We start from the raw sequence: 16,528 nt of genomic DNA, 5'->3' as shown, positions 1-16,528 counted from the left end.
GTTTGGGGCATTCTGGGTTTCTGTTGCTAGAAGACGGTGCAGCTCCTGAGGAGGCAGTTGATGTTAGGGACCTGCAGCCTTAGAGTGTTTGGGGTTGAAGGCACTGTTTTGGGCTATACTACCTCAGACCCCAGGACACATGGGAGGAGAGGAGAGCAGAAGGCACGGACTATAGACAGGTGCTGCTCACACACCAGAGGAGAGGGGTGTGTTCCCACCCAGTGAGGGGGTTCACATGGCAGGATTCTTGCAGTGGAGGTGAGCTTTGAGGGAGAACTGGTAGGAACTAAGTCTCCTAGAAAATGCTCATCAGACTTTCTTGGGGGAAGAATGTGGGAAAAAACCTCTCCCTTTCCTTTGTCCCCACTAGCCCCAATTTGATACACCGCCCCTGTAGCCCTGGAAAACCAGTGGTAAACAGAATCCATAGAACAAATGTTAGATGTACAGAATGTAGAATCAATGTTAGACCTATCTGCCCACCCCAGAGAACTGTTGGTAGATCTACCCCATGGAACCGTGATAAACACACACACACACACACACACACACACACACACACACACACACAGAACCATTGATAGACCCACCCCATAGAATTGTGATAGACACACACTGTCCATCTCATCATTAATAGAAACACACACATGCCCATAAAACCGAACCCACCACGTAGAACCAATGATGGACACCATACACTGTCTGTAGAACTAATGGTAAACATACAGACACTGTCCGTAGAACTGATAATAGACACACATACACCCCCCCATAGAACTGTGGAGAGACAGACCCACCCACACAACCAGCAGTAGACACACCCACATTGTCCATGGAACCGGTGATAGAGACCCCTTCCTGTAGAACTGTTGGTAGACAGACCCACCCCTTAGAGCTGATGACGGGCATGCACGGTGCCAGGTTTTTGTTTGACAGGTGTTTCTTCAGCATCTGTTATGCAGAGTAAGTATGTGTTGAGTGGATGTGGAGCGAAAGCAGTGCTGTTTTAAAACATCGGAATCCTTGCTGGAATCAGGACTGCTTTAATGGTTTCGCCTGGTGTGGAAGTGAAGATGGTGTGGGTTTTTCTTGTTTTTGCCCCTGCTTGAGATGACTTTTCTTTCTCCTCCTTGTCTTCTGTGAGTGATGGTTATTTCAGGCTCTGAGCCAGATCCTGCTTCTTTAGAGAGACTTTTCCATTCTGAGGGATCGGAATCCCTAACTTTTAGCCCCGATGTTTTAATATTGTTACGTATCTGCCAAAATGCCTTTTATTTGGGTGTCTGGGTGATGCTTTATATTTACCACACTATGGAATTGTCCTTGTAGCTAAACTGCTTTGGTTTTGGCTGCTGTTCGTAGAGCAATCTCTTAGACGCCTTCGGCTTGAAACGGGGAGAACAGGGTGGAGATGGGGTGCTGTGATTGGCCTTGGTGAGCCGAGCCTGAGGGACTGGGTTTCTGGGGCACTGAGAGTCACTGCGGACAGCCTTTTCCTCGGCTTGCCATTTGGCTTGTTAATTTGGTGAGGCTGCTGGATGAGTATCCTTGGCCTGTGTGAGAGGCTGGAACTTTTGTCATCTTTAGTACTGATCAATAAAACTATGCTACGTTTTTATTTCAGAGAAGCCTGTGTCTCCCAAATCAGGAACACTGAAGAGCCCTCCCAAAGGATTTGATACGACCGCCATAAACAAAAGCTATTACAATGTGGTGAGTAATTGCAGAACATTTTTATAACGAACTGGTTTTTTGACTGTCTCTAAAACTCAGCAATGTAGAATGTAGGTGAAGTACCTAGAATAGGAAGAAGGAAATAAAGTTCATTCATCTGCCACACAAATGTAACCACCATTAAGGTTTTGGTCTGCTTCCTTCTAATCTCTGTATTTTTGTAATTGTATGTTTTTGTTTTAATATCGTGTATATGGAAGCGTCCCTTGTCCCATAACATAGTAATGTGGCTGTTTCCCCATGCCATAGCCAGTATTCAAAAATGATATTTTAAAAGATGTATAATGTGATTTGAAAATTTTATATGCATGGAGTGCCATTCTATTTGTATTCAGCGCAGACTGTAAGTACTTTAGACATAGGGCTTCTGATTTATTTTTTCTCTTAATGTAGTGTTTCCCAGGATTGATGTGTACATGTCACATGGCGTAGAATTAGAGGAGTGTGTCTGAACGCTGTACATGTTAAAGACAGGTGTTTCTGGAGCCGAAAATTTGCTGCTTAGTATGTTCAGTATGTGATACTAAATCTGTGTTGTCTAATGCTATTAAATCTGTATGGTCTAATGCTATAAAATCAAATATATAGTCTCATGGCACTAAATCTGTATCGTCTAAATAAACCTTCTTAGTACCTAAGCTTATGTAGCAATTGCATGCTCTATAGAAATGGAAAATAATTTATTTTAAAGAATTTATTAAAATTTTAAACTTCTCAATATGATAACAAAGTAAACCCTCTAAACATATGTATGTTTTGAATTCTGGGGAAAATGTGCATTTGTTTTGTTATTTCTTTCCCTACTCCCAATCTTTTTTATTTTCTTGGTGAGGAGATATAAATATGAACCCATGAGACCTTTGAATTGTTGGTGTGAAATAGCAGTTGATTGGTGTTTTTGTGCAGCAGTCATTTTATCGTGTTTGATTTTCTGTGCCTGTGTTGGGGAACGGTGAAAGGTTGTGGTGAAATGGAGTCTGAACAGCTCCACCACGTGGACCTGTGCCACTGTCCTGTGCTGTGGGGCTTGCACTCTCAGCTTTCTCCTGAGTGCCCACCTTCCATCGGCCCCAGCATCTTACTACAGGACAGACTGGCCTGGGGATCACTCATGAATAACTGTTTATTTGGTGCCTGCTCTGTGCAGTGCTGTTAAAGGCACCAGGGTGCACGGTGAACAGAATGGCGGCGGGTGCCTCTCCCCTCGCTGAGCTCGCACTTGGGTATGGGAACACAGTGGTCTTCTGTTGCCTCCATTTTTACTGCTTCTTTTTCATAATTTGACATCTCTGCACCTTCTTGTGAACAGGTCTCTTCATGCATCATGCCACTTCTCTTACCTTACTGGCAATCTTTGACTTCTTTTTCCTCGTATTTGGTCAACTCCAGATCCTTTTCTGCCTTGGAAACCCTTTTCTTTGCTTCCCCTCTTTCTTCCCTTTTTTTTCATTCATCTTCATTTGGCTACTTGGGCTCTGCCTTCTATTTCACCTTTGTGGACTTTGAGAAGATCAGACTCCTTTTAGCGTGTCACGTGGCCCATGTTCCCCGGGACACCTACTTTCTGTCGTCTCTCCTAGTGCTCTGCATCGCCTTCATCTCTTGGCCTGTTGGGCATTTGCTCCCCGGATTTGGCTCTACTAACTTATTTCCTTTTTAGTGTGTAATGTAGTGTATGTGTAATTTTGTGTACATAGCTACAAAGACAGTAGGTGGGTTTTATGGGTTGTAGGAAAACTTGAGTTTTAACTCCTAGAGCTGCCCTTTCCTCTTGCATTCTTGTATAAGACATTGCTTTCCTGGGGAAGGCTTCATGTGGTGAATAACACAGCCACAATCCACAGTGAGGTTCCAAAGGGTGTGTTACTTTCTGTTATGGTTCAGGTCCAGAGAATTGTGTTAGAAAAATTGGTTAACAGCATTTAAATTGGTGCCACGGGCATTCTTTACTTTCTTCATTAATCTTCCTTTCATTAGGCATTTTATAAAACCAGGCAACCGTGCTTTTTCAGAAATCCTGGTGGGTTTTACTTTGCATTATATATTCTGTAATACTTCTCAGATTGAAGCATAGTCGATACCTTTTTCATTTTCCTTCTCTAACTGTCCTTTTACAGAGAGGATAGCCTGGGTATTATAAGTGCTCCTTTCTTCAAATCAGCCAACTCTTTCATACAGAATGATGGAGAAACACCTTGACCTCAAAATTACATCTAAATTGTTGTCTATATAAAGCTGCATTTGTAAATAGAACATGGTAAAATTACAGTTGTTATAGAAATAAACTCATAGAATTCATAGAAAATCATCTTTTGATGTAGTACTCTCATTTTACAATAGAGAAAACAGAAGCTAAATGCCTTGTCCAAGGTCATACACTGGTTACTGACTAAGCCAGGAATCAATTTCAGCTTTCCTTAATTTTGTATTTATAAATGATACATAAAAATAGAGAACAGAATACAACACAGAACAAAACATGATAGATAATGTGTCAGGCATTTCCACACCCCCTTTTGTAGTTTCGTTTTCACAGAGAGTTGAAAACTTACTAAAGGGTAAGACCAGTGTGGACCAGTGGTGTTAAGGAAAGTTACATGAATGACTTGTCTTAACTTGGGATCAGTATAATGGAGTTGAGGGAAGAGTATTCCATGTGAAAGTACTAACATTTTGAAATTAAGAGACAATGAGGCAGGTATGAATGGGATGGGTATGTGTCTTCCTGCTATCGTATAATGGTTAAGATGAACACCAAAAAGACACTGGGAAGTAAAACTCTTAGTAATCTGTCTGTTATTATGGACCATTCAGTAACTATTTCTCTCTCCTCTCCTTCTGGGACTCCTGTTATGCAGTTAGTCAGATACAGACAATACTTGAGCCTTTGTCTTCATACTGTCCTTTAATTTTTTTTAAGCATAATTTCCTTTAGTTCTTTGGACATATTTATAATAGCTGCTTTGAAACCTTTGTCTCCTAAGTCCACTATCTGTGCCCCCCAGAGACAGTTTCTATTGACTGTTTTTTTTTTCGTGTGTGTGTGCGCGCGCACGCGTGTGTGTGGTCACACTTTGTTGCATGTCCTATAATTTTTTAAATTGAAAACTGGGCATCTTACACCTATTTTAGCAGCTCTGGATGTTTGAAATCCACCTCCCCTGGGATATACTGTTGCTGTTGCTGTTTCTTGCTCAGTGACTCACCTAGAGCACTTCTGTGGTTTGTCTCCCCATAGTCACTGTTGTCTCTTTTTATTTTTTTTTATTTTTGTTTTTATTTTTAATTCTGTCTTTCTAGGATTCACTTTTGGATAGCATAATTTAGTATTCAGCCAAAGATTGACCAAAGATTGTGCTTAAACACCTGTAACAGTCCAGGTATTACGGCTCACACCTGTAATCCCACCACTTTGGGAGGCCTAGTTGGGAGGACTGCTTGAGGCTAGGAGTTTCACACCAGCCTGGGCAGCATAACAAGACCATGTCTCTACAAAAAAACAAAATTACCTGGGCTTGTTGGCAAATGCCTGTAGTCTCAGCTACTCGGGAGGCTGAGATGGGAGGATTGCTTGAGCCCTGGAGTTTGAGGCTGCAGTGAGCTATGATTGTACCACTGCACTTCTGGCCTGAACTACAGAACAAGACTGTGTCTCTAAAAATGCAAAAACCACCTCTGAACGTTAGGGTTCACTCTTGGCTGGTGATCTGTATGGGGCTGGGGAGGAGCATGACTTTTTAAAAGTTAAGGGCAGTGGATGAAATGACAGTGGGCTACCTACTGAGAGTTTAATAAATTCCTTGCCTCAAACAGTACAAGCCAGATCACAGGTTAATTGGAATGTTACTTGCATCAGGTATAATGCAAGGTTATCCTTAATGTCTAAAGAGCTCATTCAGACAAATACATTAAGATTGATAGACAAATGGGAAAGGATGTGAACAATTTAAAAAGTGGTAAACACTAAGCCTTTGGAAAAAAAAGTTAAACTTACCATAAAAATTGTAATAGCCATATTCTCTGTAATCAGTGAGAAGAGATTTAAAGAGAGAATCTTTAGTTCTAATGGTGGAAATGTAAACCCATATAGAGTTTCTCAAAAGTAATATGGCAGTTATATATAGAATTCTGAAAGTGATCAAGCTCTTTAATTTAGGGCTTTCTCTTTAATTTCTAAATTTCTTGAAATCTGTTGTGCCCGAAGTCGCGAGACCCCAGTAAGTGACCACCAGAGTCCAGAGTCAAAGCCAAATAGCCGGGGTCGCTTTATTAAGAGTTCGAACCCGGACCTCTCCGCTTTATACAATGGCAGGTGAAGAGAGAGGCCCCGGCTGCTGTTTTAGGGTTTCTTTTATAGCGAGGTACAAACAAGTCACAGAGAAACAGTAGTTACAAGCTTATTATTGGCTAACATTTAAAGTTGAACATTCGGCAGTTTCTGGCTGGTTCCCGCCTTTTTCGCAACCTCAAACGGCTGGGGGTTTTCCAGATAAGTTGTTTGTGTAAGCCCGGGGGGTGGTCACATGCATGTATGTTGCAACCTCAAACAGCTAGGGGTTTTCTAGATAAGTTGTTTGTGTAAGCCGGGGGGGTGGTCACATGCATGTATGTTTAGAATTTTTCCCTTAGGGGCTTTCTATCTCAAAATCCATTCCAGAGAATTAGCCTGAAATATATTCAAAGATGCTTGTGTAAAGGCATTTTCAGGATTATTTGTTATAGTAATAAATTGCAAGCAACCCCAGATAACCAGTATGAGATGAACAGAACCGGAATGATTAAGCGATCAGTGGTTTGTCCGTTTGTAATTATTAAAGTGTACATGAGCCTTTAAAAATACAAAACATATACATTTTCATATTAAGTGCAATAGCAATATAAAATTACATAGATGATATGATCTCGTGGTATTACAAAGTTGACATAGAAGATAGAAGACGTTGTGTTAGAGAATGGTTTCTTTTGAGTGGAGGAATTTTAGCTTCCCACTAATATAAGGGATGGTGATTATGGGGGAAGTCTTGGCACCATAGTCCAGAATGTGTTGGAGATAGAAACAGGCGGGCCTCTGAGGCTAGGGAGGAAGCCAGCGTGGAACATGGCAGGGACACAGGGCCTTGGGCTTGGAGAGTGACAGGGGAAGGGAGAGGAAATCAAGATCTCTTAAATGCAGATCTTTTAATTTCAATTAGTTTTTGTGACAAAGCCAGCCAGTACTCTTGCCTTTATTTTCTCACGTACGTACTGTTTGCAGTCAGTCTGTTAGCTGTGTCTTAGGGTGCCCTTGTTGTGTAGGTAGTTGAGCATTAATTAAGATCACAGCGGCTTGATGCAGTGGAAGGTGTACAGCCTTTTTGTTGAATCATCAGTGCTGCTTAGCCTGGGTGGCCAGGAGCTTTGACCCTAGCTTCCTGAGCCCAGTTATCTCATTTGTAAAATGAGGTTGGTAATGCTGGCCCCGACCTGGTAGTATTAAGTGGACTGGCAGTTGGCCTTAAGGCCTCCAGCAAAGTGCTGGACCTTAGAGGTTTTTGTGTTTCTTAAGAAAAGTATTTAAGAGCATTGGGAACAGAAGGCATCACTGAGGCCACCATACCATTCTGTTTGTAAACTGGAATCCCCGTAGCTTTTGAGGGTGACCTGTGAAAGCCGTAGCCAAGGTGGCCTGATCATGTAATTAAAGGAGACAGGTTGTGACCTGATGTGCCTGAGCTTGGTGGGTTTGACAGTGAAAGCACACTCGTCGTGCCCATGGCATGGTGACCGGCCTCTTTCCTGATGGGGATCAAAGGAAGGGGTTGGATGCCGAGGCTGGAGAGAATGATGGTCTAGAGTTGCCTCTCGGGGAGATGAGGAGCACCCCCCTCCGTCATTAGAGAATGAGGTTTCTTAAGTCACTAACTGGGAAGACACAGGCCTTATGGCCTTCTCTGCTCAGTGATATACACTAGGGTTTGATTTTGTAGGTTCTGTACTAACCCGTTCTCATGCTGCTGTGACGAAATACCAGAGACTGGGTAATTTATAAAGAAAAGAGGTTTAATTGACTCACAGTTCCACATGGCTGGGAAGGCTTCAGGAAACATACAACCATGGCGGAAGGCACCTCTTCACAGAGCAGTGGGAGAGAGAATAAGTGCCAACAGGGGAAATGCCAGATGCTTATGAAACCATCAGATCTTGGGAGAACTCACGTCATGAGAACAGCATGGGGGAACACGCCACGTGCCTCCAACACCCCCCGTCCCCCTACCCCACCCACCATGATTCAGTTACCTCCACCCCATCCTGCCCGTGACATGTGGAGATTATTACAATTCAGGGTGAGATTTTGGTGGGACACAGAGCCAAACCATATCACTTTCCCTGTTATTTAGTGCATAATTGTAATACTGTGAATATAATGTAATAGGTGGCAGTCACTCATTTTAATCCATAAAGGTACAAAACGGTTATATATCCTTAGATGCCATCACACATGTCCACGGGCCTTTCCTGTGCTCCAGAGAAGCCCCACGCCTGTCTTTTCCTCCCTGCTCCTTTAGTTTCCGATGGCCGTGAGATGCCAGGCCAAGGAGGAAAACCTGAGACTCCTGGTGACAGGGTGTCCTCTGTCTGCATCCATCAGCACTGACCCTAAACCCTGGCATTGCTTCATCGCTTCATCTTCTGAGTTTCCCTTGGCTTTTCTCCACCTTAATGAAGATTTCTTTTAAATCTCTGCTTGGGGCCTGTAGGTGGAGATGGTTAATGATGAGGGGCCCTGAGGTATCAGGGAGGGTGTGCAGCTTGTGGGATCCCCTCCTTTCCTGGGCGACGAGGTGCCTGCTGGCTTCTTTCACACTTGGCTCCCATTGTTTTTCATGGGATTTCTTTGCTGTATCTGGACTCAGATGATACAGATGAAGGTTGTCAGGTAGGCAGTAGTGGAAGAGCTACAGAGAAGAGCTCAGTGTTTGGGAGAATCGAGTGGCTTAATTGCAAGAAAGGCTGTCTTGTGAAGTAATTACCTCCTGACTGAAGGAGTCATTTAAGCAGCAGCTCCAAGTAAGACTCCACATTGGGCTGGAAGGTCAAAGGGTGACCGACCTTCCTGCTATAAGCCAAGGACTGGCACTCTTGAGTAACCATCACAACTCTGTAAAATCCCTTTTTGTGAAAAAGGGAAACAGACCGATAGACTTCTCCAGCTGGAGGCAGTCAGTGGCAGAGCGCAGCTGTGAGCCCAGGTCCACCTGGCTGCAGAGGCCAGCTCTTTACCTGTCGCCTTGCTGCTGTGCAGGTACCATTGGCAGTGTCTGCTTCCCCCTGGGGCTGGAGACTTTGCAGGAGCCATTGCCTATAAACCTTTAACATTTGGGAGAAATGTGCCCCAAGACCTGTGAATCTCCAAATTTAAAAGTAATAGAATAACTTTTATTTCAAAAGATACAGTGTCATAAAAGAAAAGCATTTATGTGGTCCCTCCAAACTTTTTTTGAGAGCTAATGTTTCTAGCTATTAGTAAGGACCACCAGCGCTAACACACTACATTAAATCAGTAACTGTGTGGCCGGGGAGCCACTGACTGCCTGATGTCGTTGTGACCTGTAGACGAGCCAGCAGGAGCTTCGGGGATTTCTTGTCAACACTCCTTCCTTCCTTTTCCTTTCCCTGTAGTCAGATGTTTATTAGAGGCTACATTGTGTGGTGAACTACTGTCTTGTAATTTACTTTTTGAAAATGTACCTGAAGTGTAAACAGACTGGAATGGAGAACATTAAATGATGATCTTGTTTCTTTGTAGCAGTGGACAGGGAGGGGCTGATTAGGTAGGGTGTAAGTAGATTTTGAATAATTGTGCCACTTTTTAGTTTTTCTTCTTGGACTTACACATTAGGATTGGGTTATGGAAATTTGGTTTTACGATGATAAAAACCTTTTATCCAGATGAAATAAAAAAATTAATGTTCTTTGTTTTCTTATGTAAATCAGTTATTTGTTTTTAAAGGCTATGATGACATAAACATAAAACAGCTACCAAGATTGGCAGTGAAAGTTGTAAGCCATTTGTAAAATCAGAAATACTAAGTACTCCTTTAATGATGCAATGAATAAAGTGTCTGTGTCTGCGAGGCGCAGCAGCGAGTCCTCTTTGTTTTGCTGTGCTCTAAGGCGGGCAGTGTAGGGATTGAGTGGCACCAGTGTTTGACTGCACTTGCCTCTCCACGCCTCGTGACCCCCGGGAAGCTGGCACTGGCTGAACTCAGCTCTCTGGGCCTTTCTTCAGCACTGTGGGTTGTAAAAGCTGCCTTTTCTCTGAAAACTGCATGCATCCTCTGGGTTCCCAGCGTTGGTGGGATGGAGCTGTGGCGGCCAGGCTGTGAGGTCTCATGGGGTCCTGCAGCAGCCAGAGCATGCAGAAGACAAAGAGGAGAAGAAAGGTGGTAAGTGGCACCCAGGGCTGCACCCTGAGGTCAGGAAGGCCAACAACCTCCTGGCAGAGGGAGTGGGCACCCCAGCTGGAGCCAGGGAGCCAGGCCTGGCTGTGTGTTTGAGGAAAAGTTATGTGTAACTTGCATTGTTTGGTTGGGAGTAATACAGGAGTTGTGTTTAGCACCCTATTTGAAAACAGCGTTTAAGACTATTTGTTGAATTAACCAACTTAACTCTGTTAACGAATGTAGCCTTTTGGCAGAGGCTCTTTGGAGTCATTTTTGGTGCTTATGGGAAGCTTTCATTTCTACAACTAGTGCTTAGTGCTGTGACGGACAAAAGGTCACTATATATTATTCTTCTCTTATTCATGCTAGTGCTAGTTTCTAGTGGCTGCTTTCTTATCTCACATAGGAACATTTTTCTCTTTGAAAATAAGTGTATAGATCTTCAGGTGTGCAATGAGCAGTATTGATAAGTTGGTATCCAATATTTGTAATTAAGAAGTTAAATCATATTTCCTATCTTTAACATTGGAAAGGACTTTTCTGATACGTCTGCGACAGATCTTACTTTATCTTATTTAGCTCGATATCCCATTATGCTTGACTGGCTTCTCCCGTTGCTTTGGAGGACAGGCCTGGTTTAGAGTAGTGTCTGGGGTGTGGTGGCTGGCATCACGGTTTGCCTCTGCTCACCAGACCTTTGACATTTTTGTTCAATAGGAATTTCATAGAAGGAAGACATTGTGGTTGTGGGGTCAGCATTTCCCCCAAAGAGCGAGCCCCCTGCAGGGCCCCTTGCTCTGGCTCTCCCACGGTCGTCTCCCATGAATAGATCCCTTTAGGGATGAGCCGGAGCTCCTTGTCACCAGTGGAAGAGCCTCTATTTTTTTCGCCCAAGTAGTTTAGTAAGTGATTTAATCAGATTTGCATTTACTCAGGAATGACTGTACTCTTTCTCAGAGTTTACAGTCAACAGTAGCAAACAGAATAATGACCCAGGTTTTTACTAAAGCTGAAATTTAAATTTAACTTGATGACTTTTTTCTTAAATGTTTAAATTTACATTTGGATTGTCAAAAATTATGGGGACAAACTGAGCATGTTTAATATCTTTATTACTTCTGTACAATTTCTTTTGTATGAGTAATTGAGAATGTATTGTTAGCTCTGGGAGACAAATAGCACATCTTAATGCATGTACTAGATGTGCAGAAAATACATGTAATGTGATTTTCTGGTTTAAAAAGCACTAGCTCTGTAACAGAGTTGGGTGAAAAAGAATGGAGGCAAGGATTCCACTTTCTTCACTTATGTCTGGTCCTTCAGGATCCTCAGCGCGGTCCTCAGTCTCATGCCAAAGAAGATAGTGTGGTGTGGCGCAGTGGCAGGAGGACCTGGGGCCACTGTCTGGCTCTGCTTTTCCCAGCTGTTTGAGTTGGGAGAAGTCAGCTTCTCTAAGAGGAAAGGTTGTGCGTGCACAGCACCTTGCTCAGTGCCAGGAGTGCGAGGAGCACCTGCAGTTCACATACAGGTGCCTTCTCGTCCCGCCCTGGGCTGTGCCTTTGCTGCAGTGATCGCTGGTGGAAAGCATTCCTGCTTGGTTTCACCAGTTTTGCACTTTATATTTGTCTGTCAGTTTTTAAGACTTAAATTATTTTGGCTAAGTTTGCTACACTAATGCAGGGTATTGGGAAAATTTTAATTTTAAGGTTAATTTATAATTATTTTGCTATGTTTAAATGAAGTAGTAAAGATTGTTTACATGGATAAACCTTTAGTTTTTAGTCAATGTGGTAATAATGTATCTGAGACGGTCATATTCACAAGGGAAAGTCTGTAGTTTCCAGAAATTGGTTTCAACTTTTAGATGCAATCTAAAGACTAAACTGTTTTTTTTTTTTTTTTTTTAGTTGAGAGTAATGTTACATATGTTAAAATACATAGATTTTAAAGGCACAGTCCAGTGAGCTTTGACAATGTATACATCTGTTGTAACCGCTACGCAAATCAAAATACAGAACCTGTTTATCACCTTAGAAATTTACCTCATTTTCCTTTCCCTGTTGTCCCCGCCCCCCATCCTACCCTTTACCTCTTCTCTGATTTCTGTCACCATAGATTAGTTTTGCCATCTCTTAGACTTAATATAAATGGAATGATGCAGGATGTCCTTTTTGGGAATGGCTTCTTCTGCACAACCCAGTGTTGTAGAGATTGATCTGTGTGTCCGTGCAGTTGTGATTCTTGGCGACTTCTCCTTTTTATCTAAACAGATGTGGCATCTGATGATGGAATTCATCCTTCATCCTAGGTATACCTGTGTCAGATATGGTTAGCAGTAAGATAAAGTCAGTTGTGTGGCCTTAGTAATAATTCATTACATGGGTTTAATAGTCAGTAATCACAAAGATACTGTGATACTCAACACTTGAGTATTACATAGAAGTAATAGTATGAATTGAACAATGGTGATGAACTGTCCAAAGTATATAAATCTTAGTGTCAAATAGCAATTGAAATGTCAAATAACACTTATTCATCATTTATTATAGGTGCTACAGAATATTTTAGAAACAGAAAATGAATATTCTAAAGAACTTCAGACTGTGCTTTCAACCTACCTACGGCCATTGCAGACCAGTGAGAAGTAAGTTAGATGATAAATTGCATTAACTGTAAAATAGTCTAAACCTTAGGCTGTTCTCTTGTATTTTCAGAAAATAGAGGGTTAAATAGTAAAACAGAATTTAGTGTATCAGTTTGCCTTAGACATCAGCAGTTTATTAGGTTAAGACTTCAATAGGACATTGGGATGGCAAAGGAGAAGAATATAAGTAAAACTGTTTACATATGTTTACTGTTATTTTTCTTGGCTCTAGGTTAAGTTCAGCAAACATTTCATATTTAATGGGAAATCTAGAAGAAATATGTTCTTTCCAGCAAATGCTCGTACAGTCTTTAGAAGAATGCACCAAGTAAGTAAGATGCTAAAAATTTGCAAAACTCAGGTTGGTATAATTGGTATTTAAAGGATTAAGTGTGAAATAATTTTATAATTCACATTTCTAAAGATGCAAACTTAAGTTATTTTAAATCAAATCAGCTTTTATAGTAAAAGCTGTATTTTAGACTATCTAGTTTGTATAGCAGGAATCTTCAGAGAAAGACTCAACAAGAATGGTGATTTTTAAGGTGTTCCATGGAGGGAGAGTAGGGATGAAGAGCCTCTGGGAGAGAAAGGAGAATGGCTTGACGTCAGGACCACTGAGGGGACAAGTGACTCAGCTCCTTGTGTGCCCTGAGTGCTGCACAGGGGGCCTTGAAGGCCAGGTCTTTCCAGCAGCATCCTGTAGCTTGCCTGCTGTTTCTGGCCTTCCAGAAGCAGATACAGTGCTTCTTGAAATAACATGTTAGGTTGATGCAAAAGTAGTTGTAGTTTTGGACTGTGAATTTTAAATCATGACTAGGCTCAGACACATCTTTATTAATCAAGAACCATTCTAGTCAACACATTTTTGCCAGTGAGAAATAAGTTTTATCCCCGTAGCATAAAAATCTGTGCTTGGGGATTTGACAAACTTGGAAAGCACTTTCTGCATTCTGCTGGTTGTCAAAGCATTTTCTGTGCAAAAAATTGGCAAGATGTTTGAAGAAGTGGTGGTCGGTTGGTGAGAGGTCAGGTGAATATGGCAGATGAGGCAAAACTTCACAGCCCAATTTTTCCACTTTTGAAGTGTTGGTTGTGTGACGTGTGGTCGGGTGTTGTGGAGAAGAATTGGGCCCTTCCTGTTGACCAGTGCCGGCTGCAGGCGTTGCAGTTTTCGGTGTATCTCATTGATTTGCTGAGTATACTTCTCAGATGTAATGGTTTTGTGGAGATTCAGAAAGCTGTAGTGGATCAGACTGGCAGCAGATCACCAGACAGTGACATGGCTTTTTTTTGGTGCAAGTTTGGCTTTGGGAAGTGCTTTGGAGCTTCTTGGTCCAACCACTGAGCTGGTTGTTACCAGTTGTCGTATAAGACCCACTTGTTGGCGTATGTCACAGTCTGATTGAGACGTGGTTCATTGCTGTGTAGAATAAGAGATGACATTTCAAAATGATGATTTTTTTGATTCTCGCTCAGCTCATGAGGCACCCACTTACTGAGCTTTTTCACCTTTTCAAATTGCTTCAAATGCTGATCAACTGTATAATGGCCAATGTTGAGTTCTTCAGCAGCTTCTCGTGTAGTTGTAAGAGGATCAGCTTCAATGATGGCTGTCAGTTGGTTGTTGTCAACTTCCGACGGCCGGCCACTCCGCTCCTCACCTTCAAGGCTCTCGTCCCCTCTGCAAAACTTCTTGAACCACCACTGCACTGTGTGTTCATTAGCAGTTCCTGGGCCAAATGCGTTGTCGACGTTGGAAATTGTCTCCACTGCTTTATGACTTATTTTGAACTCGAATAAGAAAATCGCTCAAATTTGTCTTTTGTCTAACATCATTTCCATAGTCTAAAACATAAACAGCAAGTAATAAGTCATTAGCAAAAAATCATAAAGCGAAATATGCATTAAAATGATATATAACTACATTTATTTAAGAATGTATTCCAGTATCAGATGGCGAATTTCAGCGATGCAAAAACCACAAATACGTTTGCACCAACCCCATATAACATGCTATGTTGACGAACTAGGGCTTCGAGGCTTTGTCCTTTTCCGAAATTTTCCTTTGGAGGGACGGAGGCATGTTCTGAATAATCAGCCATCAGTTTTTTTCTGTGTGACTATTTTATGTTCTTTGTTTACATCAGACATTAAAGGATATTTGTTAATTTCCTGCCAGGTGACTTAAAACAGTAGTGCACATGGAAAGTTTTAGGTTTTAGTAGTCTACCATGCGATGTTTCTTTACTTGTGGATTTGATGAAGTCGACACATTTTATTTTTAAATCATCTTTGATCTTTATTCATATAACCCCCAGAAAAGATCACAGTACATTATTCCTTTGGGTTTTGGTTGGTCTCTGGTTTTCCCTTCAGCTTGTGTCTTTTTCGGTTTTGAATGTGATGAGGGAGTGGCCTTCCTTTTGTGCCACTAGTTACTGCAGTTCATGACAGTTTACCAACCATGATGAAAATACTTTGTTCCCTTAACTTTTTGGCTGGGCTTTGAGGTTTTGTCAAGGCACTTTATACTGGACTATCAATATGGCAAGGAAAGCTGAATGCCAGAGTAACAGAATATTATTAGAAACCATAAGTGAATATTCCATAGAGCCTCAGACTGTATTTTCAGCCCATCTGCAGGCCATTGTTTTCACTTTTATAGCATTTTTGGTTTGCATAAAGTGGCATTATTATTAATTTTTTATTTTTAATTATACTTTACGTTCTAGGGTACATGTGCACAACGTACATGTTTGTTACATATGTATACATGTGCCATGTTGGTGTGCTGTACCCATTAACTCATCTTTTGCATTATTTACGTGACCGTGAAAGAATAGCTTGGGAATCACTTTGATTTTCTTTTGGTGAATGAAGGTCATTTGCTAATAATTTGAAGCCTTTGTAAGGGTTCATATTGTGCTCAAAATGGAAGTAAATGCTTGCCTCCATTTTTCTCACTGGCTGCAGATAATGTGGTCTAACAAATTACTACAGTACATTTTAAAAATACAGTTTGCAGTACCTCTGTTGGGCATTATATTAGCCCCGTGAATAATTATCCTCGCATTACGGATTAAAAAGCTGAAATAAAGGGCAGTAAAGTAATAGGCTTGAAGCCATATGTTTAAGGCTTCAGTCCTTATATTATCTCAGAATTTGGTATGGCTTAGGTATTACTTTGATCAAGTTTCTCAAATTTATGCTACATGTATATGAAGTGTTAAGAGTTCCACGGGGAAATGGAATGTACAGGACAAAGTTTTCCTTCTCAGCTATTTCTCTTCTTTTTTATTACGAATATTCTGAAATTTTCATCATTCCCATTTTTAAGACTGTTACTTTCGTCTTTTTGTCCTATGTGTGAAATTTCGGTACCATTTTACAGTCTACCAAATGCCATATATATATATATACACACACACACATACATATACGTGTGTGCATATATATGTATACACACACACACATATATATGCGCATATATATAACAGTTTCATATTCTGTTTTTTTTTTTTTGGATACAGAATCTTGCTCTGTTGCCTAGGCTGGAGTGCAGTGATGTGATCTCAGCTCATTGCAACCTCTGCCTGCTGAGTTCAAGTGATTCTCCTGCCTCAGCCTCCCAAGTAACTGGGACTACAGGCGTGCGCTGCCACTCCCGGCTAATTTTTCTATTTTTAGTAGAGATGGGGTTTCATCATGTTGATCAGGCTGGTCT

General features: G+C 41.5%; 1 protein-coding gene across 23 annotated transcripts in view; it reads left to right on the top strand.

Annotated features, from left to right (window-relative positions):
- Positions 1–16,528, top strand: part of ARHGEF7 (Rho guanine nucleotide exchange factor 7) — a 181,657-nt gene that overhangs the window by 107,809 nt on the left and 57,320 nt on the right. For all 23 annotated transcript variants that reach the window (XR_004428955.1, XM_033177221.1, XM_033177224.1 and 20 more), the window contains 3 exons: positions 1,625–1,713; positions 12,707–12,801; positions 13,034–13,129. Coding sequence is in view for 22 of the 23 variants with exons in the window: in XM_033177221.1 (XP_033033112.1) it covers positions 1,625–1,713; positions 12,707–12,801; positions 13,034–13,129 (280 nt within the window). In the remaining variant the exon portion in view is untranslated. The remainder of the gene's footprint in view (positions 1–1,624; positions 1,714–12,706; positions 12,802–13,033; positions 13,130–16,528) is intronic.

The sequence above is a fragment of the Trachypithecus francoisi genome, unplaced genomic scaffold (assembly GCF_009764315.1).
Source record: "Trachypithecus francoisi isolate TF-2019V2 unplaced genomic scaffold, Tfra_2.0 Lachesis_group18, whole genome shotgun sequence".
NCBI classification, from domain to species: domain Eukaryota; kingdom Metazoa; phylum Chordata; class Mammalia; order Primates; family Cercopithecidae; genus Trachypithecus; species Trachypithecus francoisi.
This window is presented reverse-complemented; position numbering and strand designations above follow the sequence as displayed.